Source organism: Lissotriton vulgaris, chromosome 8 (genome assembly GCF_964263255.1).
Source record: "Lissotriton vulgaris chromosome 8, aLisVul1.2, whole genome shotgun sequence".
NCBI classification, from domain to species: domain Eukaryota; kingdom Metazoa; phylum Chordata; class Amphibia; order Caudata; family Salamandridae; genus Lissotriton; species Lissotriton vulgaris.
Window position 1 is genome coordinate 859175915 of NC_141696.1, and position 27211 is coordinate 859203125.

Genomic DNA, 27211 nt, shown 5'->3' on the forward strand with positions numbered 1-27211 from the left:
AATTATATCTGCCTCTAGAAGGTTACACCTTGGACAAGTGATACCAGTAGTACCTTCCCATTTAGCTATCCTCGCTGGGGTAAAGTATAAGAAGTACAACGTTTTATAATGCTGTGATTGTAGAGGTGCCGAACACAATACCGTGCGCGCAAGATCAAGTGACTCTTGAAATATTTCTTTTGGAATACTCAGTTTAGCTATCCATTTGTTACAAAATGTTTCCATATCATCTACTTTCCCTTTCACCAAACATGCATACAAACTTCTGATTGTGCAGTCTGCGGAAGCTTGTATTTTCTCCAGAATTTCGTTACTCTGATATCCTGCAGGTCCTCCTTGTAGGATTCTGTAATTTAAAATGTAATCTTTCTGGTGCTATAATTTGTTTTCTTTTCCACAGAATCGACCGTAAAATGTCTACTGCTCACACAAACTATAAGTTGGATGAAGCTCAGGCTATAATGAATGAACTCCGGAACATAAGACAAGCCATTTCAATGGGCGAGAAGGAAAGGCGGGACCTTATGCAGGTAAGAATTTCACCCTGCTTTGCTGTTACACAGATTATAGTAGGCAAAGTCAACCATCTGAGGTAAACTCAGCCCAATTCTGTTTACCTGGTCTTAAAAAATGTCTTCCATTAAGTTGCACATTTCCTGCCACAAGCTTATCAAAGCATTTTCTGTTTTACCATCCGAGTAATGTATAAAATCTGAGCTTATAGGCTGTTTTATTATTTGACGTATTTCACTCTCACCAAACCAAGGGGGAGGACATAATTTTTGAATTTTCTTAATTTATGGATGTAGATGTTGGGTTCTCCTCTCCTGTCTTGCTGTGGGATTGGTTTATCGAGTTTCCCTGAAATGCGTTTGTTTTGAAAAAATTCTATTTGTTAAGCAGAGAGGTAGTGTGCTGTGGATTTTGTTATTTTATATCTACATTTGAACAAAAATGTAATGATCATTTGTCAATGCACAGGGAGACACCTTATTTTAATGGTAAATAGATTGTGGAAAAGCACATATCACCTCTGTTAATGGCAACTAGCATTTACCATAGTTGATTTCAGTCATGGGATTGGTTTGTGTGTCCTTTAATATTGCAAATCTCATGCATGCGTCTTAATATTTAGGTATTTTTAAGTACTGCACTAGTAGAACCACATTTTTAATATTTAGATTTAAATTGAATCGATATTTCAAGGTTATACATTATTTCACTATTCTTCAATTAGTGCATCACTCTCCAGGCTCTACATATTCAACTGAAGATGCTCTTTATGATCCGTTTTAATTTCCCTCTAATCTTCTTATCATAGCAGAACAATGGCCTTTATTTTCAACTGACCACTTTGGAGTATTTTCGATTCTGCTTTTTATCCACTGTGATTTTGAGAAATTTGGATTATACAGAATGGAATCTTTTCATTCCTTGGAGAAGAGCATTAGCCTGTAGTCTCTTCTGTTAATACTTGGATTCAATATACAATTGATGCTGTTATTGCAAAAATGTCTAAATGTTTGAGATCATCACCTCAATCTGTGTCCTAGTTTAGAACCAACCTTCAAATTATTAACTTCTAAAAAGACTGCTTGCCATTAGTTTTATAATTGTGATCGCAACTTAAATCAAAATACCAGCTAGCGCTTGAACCTCACAAAAAGGTATTTTTGTTTCCAGGTGCCTATACTTTCTTTTTTTTTTCTCATCTCACCGTGTCAAGTCTTTGTGGAACATTTACAGCCTTACTATCTCTCTATGGGCCACCAGGCTGACCACACTTTAACTTGGGTCGCCAGACCTCCTTCCCTTTAGTATCGGGGACATGGTGTAATCATTGGAGTGTCCGGATCAATCTTAAGAGAGTGCCAGATGTTAGACGGCTTCTCCTCTGCCCTCTCATATTCCAACCGGGCCATATTGAATGATGCATTTAGCCAGTCCTCGCTACTCGGGGGGGGGGGAATAAAGTAGAGAAGGAGCCCTCTATCTTTCAAAGTAACTGTCTGATAGAACACCCCATCAGCCCCAAATTTGAGCAAAGAGGAGTCCTGAAAAGACCTGTCAATACCTGACCCATCTCTTTCCAATATTTATCCAGCTCTTTACAATCTACAAACATATGAATGTCATCCGCCATCACTTCATGGCACCTCGGACATTGTGGTGGAGGGACAGGGGCAAATTTCCCTATTTTGTAGGGGGTATAGTAGAGCCTATTAGTTACAAGGAAATGGTTCTTTTTCAGGCAGGCAGGCTTAACATATTTATATAAGATCTTCAAAGATGTTTCAAACATACCCTCTGCCTGTGATGCCAGTGGAGAATTGTTCCATACCCCCTCAGCCGGTGGTGTCTCCATATCTTCACCCTTTAAAAGCTGTTGGTGCCATACCGAAATTTCCTTTACAATAGGTATGGATGATCGACTGAGTCTTTCTACTACCTCATTGCTCCGCATCTCCCCCCGTTCGGCTATGTGCCAAGACACCAATTGAAGATACTTAAACCTTGAAAGATGGTTCCCTACCTTCACCTTCAAATACTCCCATGGGTGTATTCCTTCCTCATCCATTAAATCTTTCCATTTCAATATTCCAGCTCTTCTAATCGGCATTGCCAGGGCATCTTTCAGACAGTCCGGAGTACTGGGCGAATCCCAGATTGGAGATGATTCCGAGTAGTACCCAATCCCACTACCTATCCTTACCCTGTACCAGATCTCTAGGGCTGTTTTTAATATCTTCAGTCGCACCCTCTTGAAAAATCTTGGAGATCCAAATTTATACATAAATTCATCCTTTCCCCCCTCCACTCTCACCATTTCTTGCAACAATCTGCCCCTGGGTGAATCATCAGGTCTAGCGAGTAACATATGTAGGCTCTTAAACTGAAATGCCACTGCGTAGAGGCTAATATCAGGGAGGGCTAGCCCACCTTTTAGTAGCCTCCTTCTAAGTTTCTTCCAGGTCAGGCGGACCCCTTTGTCCCTCCACACAAAGCTCCCAATTTTGCCCTGTATATTTGTTATATCTTTCTTCGGAAATGATAGGGGAATAGTTGAAAATAAACATGAAAGCTTGGGGAGAATAACCATTTTTACCAAATTCACTTTCCCATAAATATTTAAGGGGAGGTTCTTCCATCTATTAAACAAGCGATCTATTTCTTTAGTTGTTCTATCTAAATGTATCTTAGGGATCCGATCCAGTTCACGCACAACATAAATCCCCAGGTATCTAAACTCCAAACTCTCTGTCCCTACCCCGTGATCTATGTTCCATCACATAACCTCGGTCTTAGATCTATTTACCTTATAACACAATAGTGCCCCGAACTCTGCTGTTAATTCCTCAATCCTGGGGATAGGTATAGCTGGGTCTCTCATATACAGGATCAGATCGTCTGCATATAGGGCTAACTTAGAACTATACTGTCCGGACTGGAAAGTTGTTAAGATAGTATCAAGCCTAATTGCCTGGGCCAGGGGTTCAATGTATAGGTTGAACAATACCAGGGAGATGGGGCATCCCTGTCTGGTTCCCTGCTGAATATTATATACTGATGTTAATGATCCATTTAAAAGGATCCTGGCAGAGGCACCCTTATAGCAGTTCTTTAGAGTGTAAATAAATACTTGCCCAAAACCCATTATTTCCAGGACTTCCCACAGATATTTCCTACAGACTTTATCGAATGCCTTGGCCGTGTCCAAAGCTACCACGGCCAAGGGTTCTGATTTTTCCACCGCTAGGTCGATATTCCCCACAACAGGTGTGTTTGGTCTTCAATGTGTCTACCCGCCACGAAACCCTTCTGGTCCTCATGGATCAATTTGGGAATTAAGTTGGCCAATCTCCCTGCCAAAATACCCACAAAGATTTTATAGTCTGCATTTAGCAGGGAGATTGGTCTGTATGAGTCTGCTTTTTGGGGGTCCTTCCCGGGCCTCAAAATCGGTCTCCAGCCTCCCGACCACCCTTTGGCCACCCAGTATGGGCCCTCCACCTACCCCCAAAAACAGTATTAAAAGTTTGGGAATATGGATGGATAGATCACTCTCTTTCGATGTACAATCCACCAAACTCTCGGCCACCTGCTTTGGCATCATGAAGATGCTTAAGAAAATGTTCCCCCTTCTTCCTATGGAAGCCAAGCAAGCAGCGATACAAGGCCTGATTCAATCCCGCCTTGATTTTAATAACGTCCTCTATCTCGGAGCCCCAGAATCCACTCTGAGGAGGCTGCAGATAGCGCAAAATTGTGCTGCACGTCTGCTACTTGACATCCCTCGCAGACAGTCAGTCAGATCCGGGTTGGTCTCTCTCCACTGGCTACCTGTGCGTCAAAGGGTGTTGTTCAAGGCCTTATGCATAGCCCACCAGTCTTTTTGGAACTCTGGCCCCAAGATCACACAGGACCTAATCCATCACTACAGGCCCAACAGGAACCTAAGATCAGATCAGTCTTTCTTAGCAGTCACCCCGAGAGTAAGGAGATCCAGAGCTGGAGGTAGGTCTTTTTCCTACAATGCGGCGAGGGCCTGGAACACCCTTCCACCGCATTTAAGATCCAACTCTAACCTTACGACATTCCGCAAACAACTGAAAACCTTCCTGTTTCATTCAGTCTAACCTCCCTCTTCTCCCGTGCCTCCCCCCTCTGTCGGATCTGGTATTCTCAGCGCTTGGACGCCTCTGGGCAGCAATTCGCGCTATATAAATCCACATCAAAATCAAAAATCAGCAGAATTCTAGCTTCCCACCAGGAGTTTGGGATCCTACCTGTAGATGAATAGATGGAGTTAAAGATAATTTCTAGAAAGGGACATAACTCATCTATTAGGTGTTTATATACCTCACTAGGCAGTGCATCAGTGCCAGCAGCTTTTTTATTTTTTAATTTTTTAATCTGTGCTACTATCGCTTCTTTTGTTATGGGGGCATCGAGGCTATCTCTTCCCTCTTCGGTTAATTTTGGCAGATTCTTATTACTTAGCCATGTACGTAGGGCTTCAGTGGGCGGATTTACATCTTCTCTATACAGATCAGTGAATAAGGAGACAGCTTTGCATATCCTCTATTTTACTTGATGTTTCCCCATTGTTGTTAATTATTAACTCCTTGATATCATTCCTAGCCCGATCAGTTCTAGACTTCCATGCTAATAGAGCTCCTGCCTTTTCACCGTACTCGAAATTATCCATCCTACTTGAGTCCCATTGAGCTTTACATTTAGCATCTAGATGCCCTCTATATGATTGTTTCGCCACCTCTAGCTCCTGCTCAATCTGGTGAAGTCTTTCATACTCTCTACTGGACACATTAATCCTATCTTGCTCCAACTGCCCTATTTTGTTCTCAATTTTCTTTAATTCTCCTGCCTCTATTCTGTTCTTAGTACAACTGATTGCATGAAGCTTTCCTCTTAGCTGAGCCTTATAAGCATCCCAAATATAGTCTATGGTGGTAGACCCCATGTTTAATAAGAAGAATTCTGTGGTAAAGGCCCGAATAGATTGTATTGTCTCCAGACTGGAAAGAATAGCCCTCTTTAATGTCCATCTGGACTGCGTCTGTGTGACACTATTCACGTATACCAACTGCAGGGGAGCATGGTCTGAAAGGAGGCTGGGCTTCACTTCTATTTACTTGATATCCTTAATTGAGTGTCTATCGGTGAAAATATAGTCAATCCGAGAGGCATGTTTTGACTTCTTACTATAAAAAGTATTCCCCTGAACTGGACCCTGTTTGTCTCTCCATACATCTTCCAAATCCAGATCATGCATCATATTCCGCAATGCATGTTGTATCTTTGGTGCGCCTACATATTTACTCACATTACTCCTATCTTTGATGGGATCTAATAGTACATTGAAATCCCCTCCCAGGATATAGGGTGGTGTCTCTAACATCAATATAGATTTTAACTTCAAAAGATAGGAAGCCTTATCCACATTTGGTCCATAGAAAGAGGCACATACTATGTCGATATTATTCAGCCCCATTTTCACGACTATCCACCTTCCAGATGTGTCCGTATGAGCCCCCCTAATTGTTGCGGAGACACCCTGTTTCACTAGTATGGCCACTCCTCTATTGTGCGTTGTCTGCTGGAAAACCGCAAACTCTTTTACCCATTTGGTTTTAGAAAAAACAGATAGACTTTCATCAAAACTCAATGGGTCTCCTGTAGTAGACAGATCTGGGCGCTATACTTTCACGATAGGAACTTCAGGTCCACTAAGCCCATCAAAACTACCTTCTGAGGTGCTTCGGTCCTGCCTCTCATGCCTTTGCTAATTCTCTGTCTATAAAGTCATAAGAAGTGTCTCTATCTAATTATTTTATATTAAAAAAATCTACATTATTAGGAATTCTAATATGGCCATTAACTATGAAATACACCTATGGGGTTCAGAAGATTTTAACGTTCTTGGCCACAAGTTGCTGGTAAAATCGTTCAATTATGGCCAGTTGCTTCAGAAGAAGTGCTTTCCAGTTTGATTTGTGTTGAAACCGGCTCTCCTCCTAATCTCTGTCCTCCTTGGCATCTGAAACGTATTTCCAGTTGGTGGCACAGGCAATTTTTCCTACTCTATATTGTTCTCTTGGTACCGTATAAGTACCTTCAGCTTTTAAACAGTCCTTTTTTCTCTCTTCGTTGAACAGGCCAGTGCAGATCCCAGTGCTTTCAAGAACAAGGGTTTTCTCTTCTTTCCAGGATATTAGAACAGTTTGTGAATAGGCAACAGCGCCTTAAGATGGTTAATGTCATTTCCTTCTGAGGATTCTCAGGCTTTCTCTGTCTCTTTTCTGCTCAGACTTCAGTCTGCTTACTTGCAGAATCCTGCAGGGACTATCACTTATTCCAGCACTGTACATTTGCTACTTCAGTTGTGGCTCTGGTCAGAAGCTTTGGCTTGGCTCTATGGGTATCTAGGTTGATGCTACACAGCTGACGAACAGACTCTGACTAACTACAATCATTTTTCAAATTTGTCTGTGGTATTGGCAGACTAGATATTCGTAAACACGGTTAGGCTGTATTTGGCTGAAACAGGTTTTGGTGGGCCTCATTTTGTCTAGATGTCAACGTGGTGGCTTGCTAGGCTGGGTCTCCCCAAGCCACATAATACAGCCATTATCTTTAACTTCTGTTGACCTGCTTCTTCGGATTCATGAAGTACACTGTACATGTAGCTTGGCCAATGTTAGTGAGATCAAGCATATCATCAAATGGCCACATTTTACTGTCTAAGACTTTATGTATGGTTTATTGTTAAAAACACACGAAGAGTCCCAAGTTCCTAAAAAGAAATGCTGATTCTATCTTTTTTTTTATTATTTATTTTTATAAATTGTATACAATCACAATTACTGTTGCCGGGTTAGCCACCCTGGCGTATAACGCTCTTACATTGTTGTATATGTGGTTACCCTTTTGCAGGTTCGTTTTTGGCAGCGAAGGAGCTGTAAGGCGGAAAGGACAGTAAAGTTAATGCGCAGACTCTCATCATGAATCGGATTGATAGTTAACCCTTGCATCTGGGTTGACACTCTTTTATCTAATAGGAGTTCGCTTCCAACCATTCTTATGCTTATTGAAGAACTATCTTGTTTTGCATAGGCAAGTAAAAATATCTGTTCACCTCTTCATAACTGCACTAGGTTTGACCTGTTCCCCTTGACTCTCAATATAATATTTTCAGACCTGGTAGCACCAAGTTCTGATGCTGACGCTGCAGTCAGAAGAATCTGAGCTAAGTTAATCTGCTAGACATTTCCATCTTCAGCTTTGTAAATGTTGTATTGTACATGGAAATGTTGTATTACTTGTATAGCGCCCGAATCGCTTGTACGAATATCGCTGTGGAACCCTTCCTGGCTTTTTCCCTGTGAGGTGCCCACTCCTGGGCACCCCCAAGGTGCAGCCAGGCATCCTAGCGTTGTTGGGCCCGTTGTGGAGATTAAGCAAGCTATTGCCCAGAGTTGCAGAGTGGGCCCCATGATTAGAATAGGCACCGAGGCGAGAATTATCAGGTCCGAGGAAATTGAGCCCAAGACTTGCTGAGGCGGGAATCGAACCCTGGTCCCGGGCTAGACCTCTGCATCAGGGTCTGCCGCTCTAACCATTGAGCCACTCTTCTCCACAAGTCTTGGCTAGCTTCTTTGGGAAAGCAGTTTGCTCTGAGTTTTACTGTGTAGCTGATTGTAGACTGATTCTTCAAGCCTCAAATTCCTGTTTCTGATAGATACTTCTAACTGCAAATTACTTTTTCTTAGCATAGCTCCTGTGTGCGGGTAAGTAACATTGTGAGGCTTTGCACTAGATTTGTAATCCCACTGAAGTGGCACTGGAGTCACACATAAGCTCATCTCACCTTCACTTCCTGAAGTCAGTTCCTTTCTTTCTGCACCATCAGACATTGACCTGGAGCTTGCCCACTTCCACATTTCCTCATTTGATTAAAGAGTATTTTCTTTTTCTCAAAGTTTTCATCTGTGTGCAAGAGACCATGTCTCTTTTGAAGACTCTGAGGTTAAATCTTGTTGGAACTATCACAAATAGATGTCTGTGACTGACTTCTCAACAGGTCTGTCTCTGTTGCCTAGGGTGTTTGCGGGATGTTAAGTATTGTGGGGACTGCGCCATGATAAATCCCAAGGTGATCTGGGACTGCAAATGCAAGCTTTGTCGCTTAACCTCATCAGAAGGTGTACAAGGGCTGGCTCCAGTAAATGTTGAGGACTCATTACTGTTTTCTAGGCTGTTCCCATGAAAGCTCCTTTGCACGTTTCAAAATCGTTGTGGAAGTCCAAATCGGGAAAAAACACATGAAGTTAAAGTGACACTTTTGCCAGAAGTCGCATGGACGTCAAAGTGCCTCTCAGTCTCTGTTTCAGTTCCCTTCGGAGGTACCAATTCCACAGCCTATAGTATACAGATGCAACCCTAATACCCATGTCCATTGATTATGCCGCAACAAGATGACGCCTTTAAGGAAGCCATGTTGTACATCTTTGACACACTTCCAACTCTATCTTGTGTGCCTTCAGGCCCCAAGGATCCGAGAAGGCCTCCAGTCAAATTACTGTCTGATGATCTACCCTAGACTGTAGCTTCACCTCTTGACTTGCTACACATAGTCCATCAGCCTATGCAGAATGCCAAGAAGTTTCATATCCACTCTTGGTGAGACCCAGGACCAAGGTGAAACATCTGCTACATCATAGCCCAAATGTCCTGGACGAGTTGCTCCAGAGGGAAGTCTCAACATTGCACTGTATTCAGAACCGTTGTAATGAACTGGAGCATCAATGAAGGAATCTGGTTTCACTTCAGCACATTGATCGGGAATCCCAAAGTTTTAGGAGGCTCGCCGCCTCTGGAGGTGGTATACAACGGACTGTGGCGAGCCCACCTTCAACGGCCAGTTATGAAGATCGATTAAGACTGGTTTCCCCAACCTCAGTAATTGTGCTGCATCCACAGCCATCACATAAGTAAACACCCGAGGGGCACTGGTAGGGCTGATGGGGTGCACAGAAAACAGAAAGTGCTACTTGCTCACTTTGAACTGCAAATAGAGCCTGGGAGACTGCAGGACATCAATGTGAAACTAGGGGTCCTGCAGGTCCAACACATCATCCCACCTCTGGATTCAGGGCAGATAGAACTTGGCCCAATGTGTGAATCTTGAATATGTGAGAGTGCCACCGAAAGCGACCCCGGACCGGAGGTAAGTTGGGGCTGGGGGGGGGGGGGGGGGGGCACCACAGCCATTGGGCCAGTCCCACCTGGCCAGTTGTCTCAGAGACAAGATAAGGGCACTGAGGTGTGTGACTCCTAGTTTCCCATGCCATAGTATGCACTCCACCAGCCCCACACCTCAAATTTTCTAGGCTTCTCTCTGGCTGTGTACACCAGTTTCTCTGCCCCTATGCATACATCCACACGATTGTATGATGTTAAAACATGTGACTTTACCATGCATCCTTTACCACGCAGTGCCTTTACAACGCAAAGCCTTTAACACTCATGCATTTACCACAAATATGTCTTTACCACATATGCCTTTACAATCAAAGTTAAGTATATTTAGGATAATTTAAACATACATATACAATGTATATCTCCAAAGGTTCTCATACATCTAAACGAAATCACCATCATCATAATAACCCATTAGTGTGTCTGACAAAGGTTCATTAAAAAGAAGTGGTTATGTGGCTATCCATCCAGGTTGTAGTAGTTCGTCTGGACATTAGTCTTAAATCCAACAGACGGAAGTTGGTGGCCGAAAATGTACTTAGCCCTCCTATTTACCACAGCAAACAAAGCTGATTCTTCTATGGAGGGGTCAGTGTAAAGGTCACCTCATTATTCGGGGAAGTATGTAACCACTGGCACCCAGAAGGTCCATAAAATTATTGTTCTCATCTTAATAATGGGATGCATCATTCCGGCATCTCCATCACCATGTTGATGGTGTATTGAATCTGAAGCAAAAAGGAATGTTGAGCTTTCTAGGTAAAGGGTAAAGGTAGAGTTATATCCTAGTCAGAATGAGCTTGGACCGGCTGCCCCTGAGTTGAGGTCATGTCTGGTTTGCTTCAGAGTGCAGGAAGGCAATGGGTTCCTCCTGTGATGCGGCGCTAGTGTTGATGTGTGGGTAACCAGTGAAGATCGAGGCACCAGGTTTGAAGCCGAAAGGTATAGAGTATCCACCTGAAGGAGTATTACAGAAGGTAAGCAACATGTTCTTCACTGCCTAAAGGGCCCTCTTTCTGGCAAGGTCACAAGGCTGAGATCTGGAAATGGCGGTTGCTTTCCCCTTAAACATGATCTCTTTTGGATTGTCTCTTTTAGGGTAACCATCATCTGAAGAGACTAGACATTGAACTGCTCTGTTCACTTTGTTGATCACTTTGGTCCTAACTTGCATGGTCTGAATGTGTTGTAATGGCATTGCGACGCAATGGTAGTTGCATTGTAATGGCATGCATTCTGATGGCATGCGTTCTACTGAATTTGTTGTAATGGCAGTTTCCCTCACTCAGCATTGCAGAGAGTCCCCAAGGTTACACATCTCAACATACCAGCCACTGGCTTCCTGTGTACAATGCAGCCACAGACTGTGCCCGATTAAGGCCTTTGCTGCCGCCAAGACCATGCTCCTACTACTGAATAAAGCTTTTTGGTGCATTTCTGGTACTCAGCACTGCCACAGCTCTTCCCAGTTCTCCTGTAGAAAGCCACTACTTAAAATTTGCACAATTCAAGTCTGGACGAGTTAGCCTCTCTGAGTTAAACTAGGACACGACGGAGTCTTTAAATAGTCAAGAATTTCAGAGAAAAAGCTAAAGTATATATACCCTAGTTTTGAAAAGCAAAATAAAAATAAAAATGCGTAAAGTCAGACTTCTCGCTGTTTTTTTATTATCTGGATATTTTTAGACGACCGAGTTAACTGGGCTCTCTCATCACCCTGTAAGCGTCTGAAGACATTCAGGCTGCAATGCAAGCGCATGACTACTATTACTAAAGCACTAGTGAGATAGAAGCTGGATTACTGCAGTGCCTGCAATACTTTTACCATTCCAATATTTGAAAATGAAGCCTGGACATTGGCCGACTTTTCGCAGCTAAATCTTCGCTCCCCCACTTTGCGAAAGATGTATTGGTTGCCCACGGAAGAAAATATTTTAACTTAATTTCAAGAAGCCGGTTCACAAAGTAGTACATGGAACGGCACCTAGTCACCTGAAAAGGAGGCTTTAAAATCACATCATAGGAGACAACTTCGTTCAAGGGGCAAAATGTACGCGAATCAAAGAAATTGTGAGAGCACGAATGTTGGAGGATTTTTGGGAGTGAGGGATACATTTCTCAAGTGAGACAGCCATCCTGTGCAGCGCCCTCCCAGCAAAGTGAAGTCTTTACTCCACCATTCTGCCATTCAGAAAGGCATTAATACCCACTTGTTTTCAACCATAGAGCCAGCCATTGGGTGCCTTTGGAAATTAAGCTCTTAATTTATCTGCAACATGATGAAAGTGTTTAAGCGTGACTAGGGTCAGAGTGGCCAAGGATTTGACAGATAGGATATTGCATTCTTATGCTTTGAAAAATGAAACTATTAAGCAAGATTCTCTGATCAAGGTCCCGGGAGGGAAAATTTAGATAAAAGCATGGCACTCATGATCAGAATGTGGGCCTTTACATGATCTTGAGGTTTCAGGATGAACCTGGGTTGTCCAGCTGCTTGATTGGTTACCTCTGGAACAATAGCTAAATTAAGGGTTTTAATGTATAGGAAGTTTTGGCGCTCAGCAAATTTACGTTTTGTGTGTTTGGGTGAACGAGTGAGTATGGTGCTGACCAGAAGGGGAGACCCTTGTAACCCCTCCGTGTGTAGGGAAGAGACCCTACAGTACAACAGTATAGCTATATCCTGTGCACCCATACATAATAAAACAAGTAGATACAAGAGTAGACGTAAGCAATAAGTAAAGAGTTCTTGAGTGATGCTGTATATTCTTTATTCTGGTGAGAAACGCAACCAGCCAACGATTATGTATGTGTGCACAGGATATAGCTATACCTCTGGAACAATGTATTGGCATCTTCAGTCTCATTCATCTCGTAGTAAAGGTACATTATACCATTGTCCTCATTTTTTTTTTCAAGGCCATTGCAGGTTTTGCTAAATATTCACATCTCCTTCATATGTATGTAACATGATGTTCGAGGCATATGAGCTGCAGATGGCACATTATGAATAGATAACCATCTGGTGTTGGGCTCGGATGATTGCACTTGTTTTTCTCTTAGAGAAGTCTTTTGTAGTCACGAGGCTGGTGACTCCTCCCTTGGGTGATAGTGCGCATGGGCATCGGCTCCATCCTTAGATTGTTTTTTTTCCGCCATCTGGTTCGGAGGAGGATCGAAGCGCTCCGGATCAACTTCGAGAAAAAGTTATATTTCGGCGCGTATTCCCTTTCCAATTCGACTGTATAGTTTTTCGACCGCGAGTTAATTCCCATTTCGACGCGCTTCGACGTCAACACCGAAGATTTCCAACTCTACGTTGACTGGACCGGGAGGCCTATTTCGACGTATTCCAGCCCGAATTCCATGGAAAGGACTCCATTCAAGAAATGTCCAACGTGTGGTGCTAAATTTCCACACAAGGACCTACACGAGGTGTCACAAGTCAAAATATAATTCCCTTTGGGCGAATTACAATAGAGACATAAAATATTACAAACACATAAAGACTCACCAATATCAAACCATAACAAGGAAGCAATAAGAATAAATTAAAAAACACAGTGAAAACACTATTATAAAAGTGGATCTGTACAATTTATTTGCATACACTATATTTTGTTAAAAAAGAGGCAAACATATACAAAACGGAACACTATAAAAGAAATAAATCAAACATTCCTATTAAAAAAGGAGGTATAGGAAAAGGACTAAATTCCAACAGAAAGCTTAGAATTTTCCTTGGTTGTTTTTTTTTCTGTATTGCTCCTTGTGCATCGACGCGTTTCGGTGGTATATTTAATATTTCACCACCTTCCTCAGGACAGATACAATAAATGTTCCCCAATAATTGTCCGATATTTTCTATCAATAAAATATGATCAGGGGTACTCTGCCTCCTTCTCAGTTTCAACGGATATTCGTCCAGCGTATTATCTTTTCCAAATTAAAATAATGTTGTCCTCATAGTGTGTTTCAGGAATAATCAAGCGACCACAACAATTAAGGTCTGCGTTGTTTCAAGACTTCATATCTGACAATATGTGTCAGTATATAACACTGTGAAATGATAGAGCCACGTACGCGGTACTGCTATAATCGCTCTGACAGGGTATATAAATAAAGCTCCTTTGTTTATTCGGCTGTCACAGGATAAGTGAATCGTTGGTCACACGTGAGATTACCAGCGTGCAGACCCCGTTCGCCGCTCAAGAAAAAGCGTCCCGCGTACTCGTAGATAAAGCTGGAAACGGCAGGAGAAAGAAGATGAGGACGAGTCGGGGTCAGAAGCGGACGAGTCTGATGTCGAAGAAGTCTACTTCCATCAAACCGTGAATGACGACATCCCTTTGCAAAAAAAACGACCCTGATTGGTGTTGACCCCGCCTTCGAGCCCGGTCAGACAACCGAAAAAAAAAATCCGACGCCCCGCCTTCGGGCTCGGCAACGAAACCGAAACACTGTCTCCCACCAGTCCGGATCCGATAAACGGTCGACATCGACATCGACACCGAAGCTCCATACCAAAGAGAGCTTGAAGTCGAAACATTCCATGTCGAAACCGAAACATGCTTCTGCGTCTAAGACTCCCTCAATACCGAAAAAATAGGACTCGAGGAAACTCTCGGTGCCGACACACAAGCAAAAGCACCTATCAGACCCAAAGGCTTTGGTACCGACACAGGAGTAAAAGACCGATCCAAAACAAAAGACTTTGTTCATTGATCCACAAACTGGCAAGGTGGGGACAAAACCACCTAAAAAGAGGAAGACTCAACCGTTGGAGGGGGAAGCTCTACCTCCTAAGAAGAGAACAATGGGGACAAATACAACTCCTCCCTTTTCTCCACAGCCTATGGACACACCCTCTTCTCCTCCTCCTCCTCATACTCTGCCAGCTATCCGTCGACCGCTTCAAGAATGTCTAGCAACACAGTTGAATCAGGCTCAAGGTCCGATTACAGATCTGGTGTTGGTAGACGACCGCACGCATCGCTCTCTGAAGTGGTGAAATACAACATACATTTCCAAAGGGCGTCATTCCTAGAACCAATTCCACAAGTGGTACTAACAGCGGGTGCATCGCTCACCGGATGGGGAGCTCATATGGACAGATACATAGTACAAGGGAGATGGAGCGTACAGCACAAACGACTGCACATAAGCCATCTAGAACTACTAGCAGTGTTTCTAGCATTAAAAGCTTTTCAAATGCATATGCTCAACAAAGCAGACCTGGTCTGAACAGCCAACATGACAGCGATGTATTATATTCAAAAACAGGGGGGGGGGACACACTCTCTCCAACTATCCAGACTAGCGCAGGAAATTTGTTAATGGGCCATTCCTCAAAACATCTATCTGTTAGCCGAACACCTTCCACGAGTTTAAAATCTGATAGCAGACATCTTAAGCAGAGAGTCAGAACAAATACACAAATGGGAACTGCACAACCAAATACTGCAGCCATTCTTCTAAAGATGGGGACAACCGGAGATAAATCTCTTTGCCACTCATCAGAACTCAAAATGCCAAAACTGCGCATCCAGGTACCCACACCACCTGTCTCATGGCAATGCGCTATGAATAAATTGGTCCAACAAATTTGCATACGTTTTCCCCCTCTCCCACTAATTCCATTAGTGGTTCGAAAACTGCAACAGCAGTCAATGACCATGATACTGGTAGCACCTACGTGGGCACGGCAGCCGTGGTTCACCAAGCTCCTACAACTCTCACAGGTGCCACACCAAAAACTAAGAATCTCACCCATGCACCTTACACAGAACCGTGGAGAAATAATGCACCCAGATCCCAAACAACCGAACCTAGCGATCTGGCTCCTGAGGTCTTGGATACTTGATACCTTGATACCTGAGGTCTTTGGATACTTAAATTTACCTCCAAACTGTATGGAAATTATTAAGCAAGCAAGACGTCCCACCACCAGAGCCTGCTATGCAGCAAAGTGGAAAAGGTTTGCTGTATACTGTAACAGTAACCACATCAACCCTCTGGACGCATCTATACAAAATATTATTTGCTACTTACTACACTTACAGCAATGTAACCTTGCTTACACCTCCATTAGAGTACATATTGCAGCTATAGCAGCATACCTGCAAAACAGGCAACATCTATCCCTGTTTAGGGTACCCGCAATTAAGTCTTTCATGGGAGGCCTCAAAAGAGTTATTACACCAAGACTACCACCTTCTCCAGTCTGGAACCTCAACATAGTACTCACCAGACTAATGGGGCCACCTTTTGAACCTATGCATAGGTGTGAAATACAATTTCTTACATGGAAGGTGGCCTTCCTTATAGCCATTACCTCCCTCAAGAGAGTGAGTGAGTTACAGGCATTAACATTACAAGAACCATTTCTACAGTTACACCAGAATAAAATGGTTCTTAGAACAAACCCAAAGTTCTTGCCTAAAGTAATTTCAGCATTCCACATCAATCAGCCAGTGGAACTACCAGTCTTTTTTCCAAAGCCACAGACAGTAGCAGAGAGGGCCCTACATACACTAGATGTCAAAAGGGCAATATTATATTACATAGAAAGAACACAAACTTTCAGAAAAACCAAACAACTATTTGTAGCGTTTTCCCCAACACATAAAGGCAACCCTATCTCTAAAGCAGGTATTGCCAGGTGGATTGTAAAATGTATTCAGATATGTTACATAAAAGCAAAAAGAACACTAACTGATCCCCCTAGAGCTCATTCTACACGCAAACTAGGGGCATCTATGGCATTCTTAGGGAACATTCCCCTAGATGACATATGTTAATGTTAGGTGGTTTATATAGCGCTCGGCTACTCTGAGGAGTGTCCCGGCGCTTTTATGACCTACAGTGGAAACAGGGTGGCAGGCGAAGAGGGGGCAGGCCTACTGAGCGAAAAGCAGGGATTTTAGGTCCTTCCTAAAGGCCAACAGTTTGGTATTCCTACAAAGAGTAATCGGCAGGGTATTCCAGAGCTGAGGCGCCAGGCGCTTGAAAGACCGGCCACCAGTCCGTACTCTTCTTATGACTGGGACCGCAGCCAGAGCCAGAGACTCTGACCTCAGAGATCTGGCAGGCTGATAGAGAGCTAGCCGCTTTTGAATGTATTTGGCCCCAGTAGCATGAAAAGCCTTGTGGGCCAAAGTAAGTGCCTTGAAAACTATCCGTTTCCGGATAGGCAACCAGTGAAGAGTGTACAAGAGTTCAGACGCTCTGGCTCGCCTATGAAGGCCAAAAATGGCCCGAGCCGCCGAGTTCTGAAGCACCTGTAAACGTTGGAGCAAAGCAGCAACTTGGTCTACACCGCATACCTTCACGAAACACTACTGTGTTGACGTGCAGGCAAGACAACAAGCAAATGTGGGCCAGGCTGTATTAAAAGCTTTATTTCAAACTGCTGCAACAGAGACAGGTGACCACCGCTAGGGAGGTAACTGCTGTGTAATCTATTCATAATGTACCATCTGCAGCCCATATGCCTCGAACGGAATATGCTACTTACCAGTATGCATCTGTTCTTGGCATAGAGGATTGCAGAGTGGTACATGCCCTCCTTGCCTCCCCGGAAACCTGTGTCTGTTCCAACATTATCTTATTTAGATACACTTACATGGGCATCTCTTTATGTATTCTATCATACTACTCCATCTAACCCTACTATGGCAAAACAATCTAAGGATGGAGCCGATGCCCATGCGCACTATCACCCAAGGGAGGAGTCACCAGCCTCGTGACTACAAAAGACTTCTCCAAGAGAAAAACAAGTGCAACCATCCGATCCCAACACCACATGGCGATGTATTCATAATGTACCACTCTGCAGCCCTCTATGCCAAGAACAGATGCATACTGGTAAGTAGCATATTCCTTCCTAATTGTGGTTTGCACTGGCTGCCTTAAGTCCATTTTAAAATAAATATTTGTAAAAGGATGATTGGTGAAATGGGGGTTGAGTATTGATGTGTTACAATATCCTTCGGTAAAGGAACACTTAGAAGAAGTAAAAACGGTGGTCTTCAGGTTCTAGTGGAAATGTATAGATCTCATCAGAGATTTCGTTGAACAGAGTTCCACATGACTGCCCTTAAATCGCAGTCCTCAGTCTGTGGTAGTGCTGGCTTCTGAAGTTTGGCTCGCGCAGTAGGTTGCCATCGTTTGAGCCCGATGATCTGACTGGGATGCATATTAAGCTGAACTTTGAAGATTTTGTGACACCATATCGATTTGTTTGTTGTGAAGACAACTATGATTTCGATTTAAGTTGTAATTGGTCTTTATTTTAAGGGCCATGTTGGTGGCCTGTCAGCCCGCGGGCCCCATAGTTTCTACAAAGATGCTTGCAGTAAATCAGTGCAAAGGGCATTGTTAGGGCTGATAAGACTGACTAGTGCCCCCAGTTTTGCAGTAATGTTTCTTCCCAGTCAAATGTAGTAGCTGCAGTACCTAATGTGTGTAATCTGGTGTCGTGGAACCACGTTTTTTAGAGAAGAAATTCAAAACTGTGAATTAGTTGAACTTTGAGGCACTTGGGTCCTCCGTCTCAATGGGCCCTAGATGGGAAGTGTAGTTTTCATCATGTAAAAAGAAAGTACTTCAAGTTTTACCAAAAACCATATTTATTCTTACCAACCTTTTTCTATTCTGTATCTTGCAGTTGTACTCCTGGTTAGGTTTATATATTTGAAATGGAGGACACAGTGTATCGTCCATATACAGGTTAGGGCCGGGGATACACAATAGGAATGCAATCTTATCCCCATCTTTAGAAAAAAATTAAGCAACCAAAGGGATGTATGTCAATACATAGCATACTAATACCATGCGTGCCATTACAACGCGGGTATTACTACGCGATGTCAATGACATCGCATACCATTATATCGCATACTTTTACAACGAGTATGCCTTTACCACGTATGCCATTACAGCGCAGAGGCATGCGTGGTAAAGCCAGACTTGCAGTAAAAGTTTGCAAGGTAAGTAAAATCCCTACCCCTACACCTCCATAACACACTACTCCTACCCCTACACTACCCCTAACCCAAAAACACTACAACACTACCCCTACACCTCCACAACACACTACTCCTACCCCTACACTACCCCAACCCAAAAACACTACAACACTACCCTACACCTTCACAACACACTGCTCCCACCCCACCCCAAAAACACTACCACACTACAACACTACCCCTACCCTAAAACCTAAATCACTACACTACATACAGCTTACTACACTACCCTAAACCACTACACTACCCTAAACCCTAAAACACTACACTAAACCCTAAAAAACTACACTACACAAACACTACTACACTACCCTAAAACCTAACTCACTACACAAACACTACACTACCCTAAAACCTAAATCACTACACTAAACAAACACTAAAACACTACACTGCCCTAAAACCTAAATCACACTACATAAACACTACTACACTACCCTAAACCCTAATACACTACACTAAACAAACACTACAACACTACACTACCCTAAATCACTACACTACATAAACACTACTACACTACCCTAAACCCTAATACACTACACTAAACAAACACTACAGCACTTCACAACCCATAAACCAAAATCACTACACTACATAAACATTACTACACTAGCCTCCCTAATACACTACACCAAACAAACACGACAACACACACTAAACGTCACAACGACTTGGATAGCCGTCGCCGCCGCCATTACACATTACATCGCATGCGTTGTAAAATCGCATGCGATGTAATGGTATGCGTGGTTTTACCACGCGTTGTAACATCGCATGTGTTGTAACACATGCGATGTAAAAGCAACGAGTGGTAAAAGCTGCGTTTTAATGGCTGTTCCCCAAGCAAAGGCAGTTTCTGGTCTTGCTATACAGTGTTGCAACTCTCTTGCTATACAGTGGTGCAACGCTCTCGGGAGCTGGCAGCTGTAAAGATCGGATTAGCCAAAGATCTTGGTGTTGCTACTCATGAGTGATTTAATTTTTCTGATTTGTTTGGTGCTTTGTAACAAGTATTTGCAAAATGATGTATAGCTGTGTTTTAGTTTAAACACTACCCCCCTAAGTTAAAATGTGATTGAAAGAATAGTTAAAGTTGTCGGAGGCTGAAACAGTCCATAAGAGTAAAATGAGACAATAAGTTATTAAAAAAAATGCCCCGGGGGAAAAACTTTGTTATAAAAATTGGGTCATAGTTCTAAAAAGTTTGGGAAGCACCGAGTTTGAAGAAGACCTAATGGAGTTGAGGTATTCCTGTAGGCAATAGGCCACCAGGGTGAATGCAGTCTATACTGTGGCAATATGGTTGATATTAACACTTTTTTTTAAAATTCATAGAATATTCCCTAGTTTTAAACATGACCCCGCGTTGGGTACAAGTTATGACATTAAATTACATATACATTGCTTTTAGCATACTATCTCATTTTGTATTGGGCATATTTATATCTTGTTTTACTTTCATTAACAATCTACAAACCTGGACTCAGTCATTATGGTTGGGTTGTGGCTTGAAACTGCCTAACATTGTCTCCACACCTCTAGATCATCCCCCAGCTTGTGGTCAGTGTGCTCTACCTTCACATGGAATTTCTCGGCTATCATCTTGTTGTTCAGTTTCTGCCACAAAGCAAATTCGGGGCCTGTAGCCTGTTTCCACTCGGTGCAAGATGATGCATTTGTTTCACCTTTGGTGGTTAAGGGGATAGACCAGATCAGTGCTTTTGTCCAGTTGAACCAAAGGGCCCAGCACCTTTTGCATGGAGAGGATCACCACTGTACAGAACCCGCCAGGTTCTTACCCGTCCGGGGTATATGTGTATAAAGTCTTCCCCTCCCATTTACACCTGGGGATACCATCGGGGACAATTTACAAAATGTTATGCAGCACAACAGTGTTGAGTCGTCTGCGGGTACTGTTGCCAGATGCCCATGCATTGATGTAAGTCAGGATGTTCGATTCACTGTTGAACGGTGTGGGTTGGTCTTTGTCCCATTTTGCTGTGATTTAAAGTTCTTGTTACAGGCGGTTGGTGAAGATCTCCCGACATAGTGTAGGCAGGAGCCCCCGTCCCCATGTCAGGGATGGAAGTGTCCCAAAATGAGCAGGTGGCGGTCTGCTAGGGACTCCCTGCTGTGGGTTGTGCTGCTCCAGCCAGTCAGGATCACAATCCTGATCCAGGCCATTGACATGGGAAGCAGTGACAAGGTTTGTATTATTCGATCTGTTGACCCAAGAGGATTATTACTGCCTTTGCCTGTCTATCTCCGGCACTGTACGGATTCAAACTTCTTAAATATTAATGTGAAAACAGAATCATAAAGAGATGTTCAAAATGCTGATCAGAACTTGTTCTGCCTTGTTTTGACGTGCACTGCCTGAAAATTTCAGGTCACGGAAAACCACCTCTGTTTTCATGTCACTAAAGCCAGTTATAGCTTGTCTTTAATACCTACAGCTGAGATAGCGCTTCAAACCAACCATTGTCGCATACAAGAGCTTTATGAAGCAAAGGAACGTATAACACAATCGTCTTCTTATTTGCGTTTCTTCGTTTTCGGTTTGCTTTGTTTTCACTAGTGAATACTTTTGTCTTTCGACGACTTGCATAATCATCTGACCTCTTGCATAAAAATATGCTTTGTTCACGTAACAAAGAAGTCATTATAGTGACTTGCAGCTTGCTAAGTTTAAGCTATTTGGTCTGGTTAGTGAAAAGATTTCAAAATGGCTAACACTTTTCTTCCGGAAAGCAAGTAGCGGCTCAAAGTCAGTCCTTTTATGGCTTTGTGTCAGTAAAACGCCTACCTACCCTCGTGCTGCCAAACTCAGACATGTTCCATGCTCTGCCTTTTACCCAGCATTACCCTGCTGCATATATCATGTGCCGGGAACATAGATTGGAATTCTAGTTTCCTATAAATGCAACAACAAAAAAAGTTTTTCAAAGGCCTTAACTGTAGTATATACTTTCAGTGTGTGACTGTCATGCTGTAGTTTGGCTTCTCTACCAGGTAATTTAAGAGTTTAAGTGATCAGATTTTTAGTACACCGCTGTTAATAGGCAGGCAAAACTAACATTCTTACCCACTGCTTAATTTGTTAAATAATAAGTGCCGGGGCTCTCGTCGGGAGGCCACTGCAGCTTGCTCCACACATTGCCCCTGAAGGCTGCCAATGCCAGCACAAGCACAGCTACTAACAATGATACAAGCGCGACCATTCAGACTATTCCAGGCCCCCAAAACTATAAGGGATGCAGGTTCTAGTCATTGTAAATGTAAATTGAACTAATAAACAGCTGCTGTTGTGCTCATACCTACATTAGCGAGAAAGTGTCACCATGTGGCACTCTCAAAAGCCCTGGTGCTGGCAATTGGGTGCCGGTGCTGAGCACCGGAAACCTCCGTCTCAAAATAAGCACTGTTCCCACCCCTTTCATATTTCTGCCTCTGAATTGCATTGTATTGTGTTGTAGCATTTATATAGCGCGTACTTCCACTATGCAGGGTGCTGGAGTGCTCGCCTCCATGAGTAGCATGCTATACCATGCATGGTGTGTGGGTGTAAGGATGTTGTCTTTGTTTAGATACTATGTGGGAAGTGTATCAGTGTCCTGCATAATAACCACAGAGTTGTGGTTATTGTGTTATGGGACGCGGCGCGTACCAGTGTGCTGGAGAATGAAATGTGAGAGACAGATGTGCAGCTTGATGATTTTCGGTGTGCCAAAAGCCTTGCACACCTCTGAAGGTCTCTTTATAGTATTTCATTTGTTATAGTCTGCTTAGCGGGTTACAGCACTGGGTTGTCCAATCTGAGATTTTGTGCATAGTTGTGGTCTTGAGCTGTTGTGTTTGGAGGTGGAGGAGGAGGAGAGAAGAGGGAGATCGGTTTGGATGGGTATTATTATCATCATCCCATACCTCAGTTTCCTTGTGACAGTGAGATGTAAAGATGATGTCAGGTTGTATAGATAATTGAGACACGCTGTGGTTTACTATATTAAATCCTCCAAATTGTCCACCAGTGTGTGTGCAGATCTCTTCAGTTATTCCATACCTGTGCATTTGGTGATGGCCTTTTCTTTGGGGCACAGTACTGGTGATGCACAACCCTCATAGCTGATGTCTTATGTGAATTTAATAAGTATAAGTTACAATGCGTTGCTAACTGCAGCATATTGTTTTATTATTATTGTGGAACTTAACTGTTATATATGCAAGTACATAACTATATAATACCATGGCTAACCATAGGTCAGCCCTCCTTAGCTAACCTGCTTATCAAAAACTGTTTGCTGGTTGATTTGTTTGCAAGTTCATGGGTTGTAAGCTGAGGATTACACTTGACGGTGTGTATGTTTTCTGGCTTCCATTGCCAGGATGTGGGTGGTGCAGTTGTCTAGAAATTAGCCATTTTTCAACTGTCTTTGGAAGTACAAATTCTGGCTGGTAATGAGTTCCAGAGCTTGGTGGCTTGTATTGAGAAAGCAGATATCTCATGGTATAGTTGTATGATAAGTGGTGCAAGCCATGAGTGCAGTGTTCTCCTTGGTTTGTATTGCTTGAATTTAACTTGTAGTAATAGTGGGCATTTTCCTTGGGAGGCTCTGTGGACAATTCAGAGTGCCTTAAACATTGCCTTTCTAGCTATAGCTAGCCAGTGGAACTATTGCAGGACTGGAGTTGTGCGTTCTCTTGGGTGTAAGTGGAGAAGAAACCTTGAAGCAGCATTTTGAAAGAGTATTATTTTGCGTATAATGAATGCAGGTGTGCCAAGTTATAGGCTGTTGGCATAGTCAAGCTTGGGCATTACGAATGAGGATGGCTTGCAGTTTATGTTGGTATGCAAGTTTTGGGAAGATGTGGCATAGTATTTTAAGTGTGTAGAAGGCACTCTGTGATGTTGTCAGCATGGGGTATCAAACATAGGTCTGAGTCCATGGTTACTCCTAGGTGTCTTGCTTCTTTTGATGTTTTTGGAAAGGCTTGAAGGTTCTTAGGCCATATGGCGTTAAGCTGGTACTTTTTTCATTCTCTACAGGTCATAATCTGTCTTTGCAGTATTGAGCTTTAGATGGTTTAGTCATCATCCATGTGTTTATAACACAAAGGCAGTCATCAAGTTGTGAACTGCAGAGGCCTACATTAAAATGTACATAGGAAAGTGGCTAAATAATTTGGGTGTCAACTGCGTAATTGTAACAGGTGAGGTTGTATAATTAAATTAAATTTGGTAAGGGGCGGAGTTAGGTAGATATTGGATAACTGGATATGATGGACCCCTGAGGAACTCCAGAGTTGTGTGGGAGGAGGTGATGTGAAACGGGGTAGGTAGACTACACTTTCTATCTGTAAGATGACAAGCAACCCAGTAAACCTTTTTATTAGATTTTTCATATTCAGACCAAGTATACATCTCACAACATAATTTGTAGTTTAACTATTAGTGTGTTACATTGCTATTGTAAAATATCATTAAGTAGGCTGTTTCTCTGGGTGTGCATTGTCCAGCGCACACACGTGTGTTTAAGGGCGGTCCAGGTCTAATAGGGATCTGCTTGTGTCTTGACTTTCCTTAGTGTGTCTCTACTGTTGTTGTGGCAAAACTAAAGGAGTCCTGTTTGATAAACCAACTCGGGGTATAACTTGGGGGTGAGGCTAGGAGTGAGGGCTTCCAGGACTTATGGCACTATGGTATTTTCACTGGTCGGAGTAACACCAGGTGTATCTCGCTCACCGGGACAAGCGTGGAGCTCAAGTAGGGGTAGATGGGGGGCTGTAGGTCCCACTCAGGAGGCCTCTAGTGAAGTGTGGGGTGCTGTGGGACTTGGCTACGTCTGAGTAGCTACTGAGGATTCTGTGGGGTACCTGTTTAAATCTGTGCAGGAGCATCACCCACTCCATGGAAATGGGGTGGCGCAGTGTTCCGCATGCCTCCTCTAGTCTGATTGCGTCTTCTTCTGCGGTTCCCCATTTTGTGACTACCCCCCTCAATGCTTCTATAGGAGGGCCTGTAGGTGAACGCCAATGTAATGTAATGCCTCGTTTTGCTAGGAGCAAGGCCAGTACAGCGAAACGGGTCTCTATCTTTTTCTTTTTATGAGGTTCAAATAGCCCCAAGGCTCTGACTTCCCATGTGTCAAGGCCTGCGATTGTATCGTGGTGTGTACTTCTGCCCAGTAGATCTGCAATGAGGGGGATGTCCATAGCATATGGACAAATGTGGCGTCTGGAATCTGGCAGCGTGGGCATTCGAATTGCGCCGCAGGATGGAAACGCTTGAGCAGCGCCGGTGTAAGATACAAACACTGTAGTTTGTGGAACTGGATGTTTTTAAAACATTGGTTGCGTGAGACTTTTTTAAGGTGCTCTAGGGCTATAAGCCATTCATTGTTGTGCAGTGCCAGACCAAATTCCTCCTCCTTCTTTGATCGGAGCCGTGTTAGTGGCGCATTTGTGCGGTCTGTGATAGATCTGTTGATCCATGTGATGAGGTGGCGCCTTGCGCCCATGTTCAGTATCGCGTGCAGTGTGGGGTGCATTTTGGGTTCGCCGTCCGTCAAGTCCCATGTTTTCCTACAGTCGGATATGAGCTGTTTGTGAAGGAGGAACTGACCAGCGGGGAGCCCGCTCCCCCTGTCAGGCTTTCAAAGGATGACAGCTGTGCTTCCGTGAACAGCGCTTCCACTTCCGTGAGTACGTATTCTGTCCAGGTTTGCAGGTCCCTCGATGTATAGAGTTCGCGCCCCTTGGGAAGATCCGCCAGTGGAAGCAGTGGAGAGTATAGCGGTGCAGTACAGGATCTAGCCACCTTCATCAGAATGGCATGGGTTGGGTTCAGTTTAGTACCCGGGAGGAGGATTCAATGTGTCGCTGGGATTATCAGAGACCCTGTTTGTGTATCTGGCAGTCCAGCATGAGAGCCATTGCAGATGCACAGCGAGGAAGTAGGCCTCTAAGGAGGGGTCGCCAAGACATATCCTTTCTCGCGGAAGCTGCAGTGTCGCCAGAGCCACTCTGCGGCGACCTCTTACCTATATCAGCGATATGAGTAAGGAATTTAACTCTCAGAAGGCGGCATGTGGCGGGGATCACTGGGACATTTGCTAAGTAGTAGAGGAGACGAGTTACTACCACCATCTTCGATAAGGCCACCATCCCTATGGGGGCTAAGGGTAACGTTCGCCAGAAGTTAATCTGGGTTTTAATACCTCTTAGGGTTCTGTAGTGATTGCCCTCAAGGAGTTCTCTCGGGGTGTGGTATAGTCTAATTCCCAGATATCTTGGGGCATCCCCGTTCCACGCCAGCCTCGCCTCCCCTGCGTTTATTTCCCGTAGGGGTGCGTCCGGGTGAAGGAGATAGATAGTGGATTTAGCCCAATTCACTTTTAGTAAGGCCGCCCTCCCGAAATCAAGCGTGGCCCAGAGTGGTGTGAGGTCCGTGGTGACATCCCTGATATATATCTGGAGATCATCTGCATATAAGTATTCGCTATGGGTACATCCCTCTAGTGGAATGCCCCAAAGTTCGCTTCCCTCCCTGAGCCTAAATCGACATCTGTTCGAGTAGCGGGATAGAGAGCACCCCTGATGTGATCCACGGGTCACCCGTAGAGGGGACGAAATGTGTCGACCTATGCGGACCCGGGTCGTGAGGTTGGTGTATAGCATTTTGATGTGCGCCATTAGGTGAGGCCCTATCCCCACCTTCCGCAATACCGCAAATAATTACTGCCACACCAAGGTGTCGAAGACCTTCTCGAGGTCCAGAACTAGGCACGCGGCCCGCACACTGTCCTGGATGTGGAATAGCTGGCGAATGTTGTGGGAGGTGTTCCTCCCGGGCACAACCCCACATTGGTCGGGTTTACTAGGTGGAGAAGCACCCTCATGAGTCTATCTGCTAAGATCCTACCCAATATTTTGCCGGTATGATGACCTGAGCAAGGGATCCCGATCTGGCTTGGGGAAAGTCACTAATATAAAGTCCCCCATGGGCTTAGCAAGTGTTCCCGTTTCTAAGGCAGATTTATAGACTATGTCTAACTGTGGGGCTAGTTGGGTGGGAGAATGTATTGTAGTATTCTAGTGGGAAGCCGTCGTTGCCGGGGCTTTGTTTTTGGCTAGGTGTTGGCACTTGTGGGCACTCTGATACCTACGGGTCTAGCCAGCGCTATGTAAAACTCTTCAAATAAATGTGTTCCTCCCTGTCCAAAATCTGTTTTCTATACAGATCTTTGTAGTACTTGTGGAAGGTTACCATAATCTCCGCGTACGTGATGTCCCCTGTCGCATTTCTTATGCTGGTGATAGTTTGTGTGTCTAGGTTCTGCCGGATAAGCCAGGCAAACAGGGTTCCAGCAAGTTTCCCCTCTCTGTGGGCTCTGGCGTTCTGG

General features: G+C 43.8%; 1 protein-coding gene across 1 annotated transcript in view; it reads left to right on the forward strand.

Annotated features, from left to right (window-relative positions):
- Positions 1 to 27211, forward strand: part of WWC3 (WWC family member 3) — a 638290-nt gene that overhangs the window by 327849 nt on the left and 283230 nt on the right. Inside the window, exon 6 of the mRNA XM_086934786.1 lies at positions 401 to 530. Within this exon, the coding sequence (XP_086790912.1) occupies positions 401 to 530 (130 nt within the window). The remainder of the gene's footprint in view (positions 1 to 400; positions 531 to 27211) is intronic.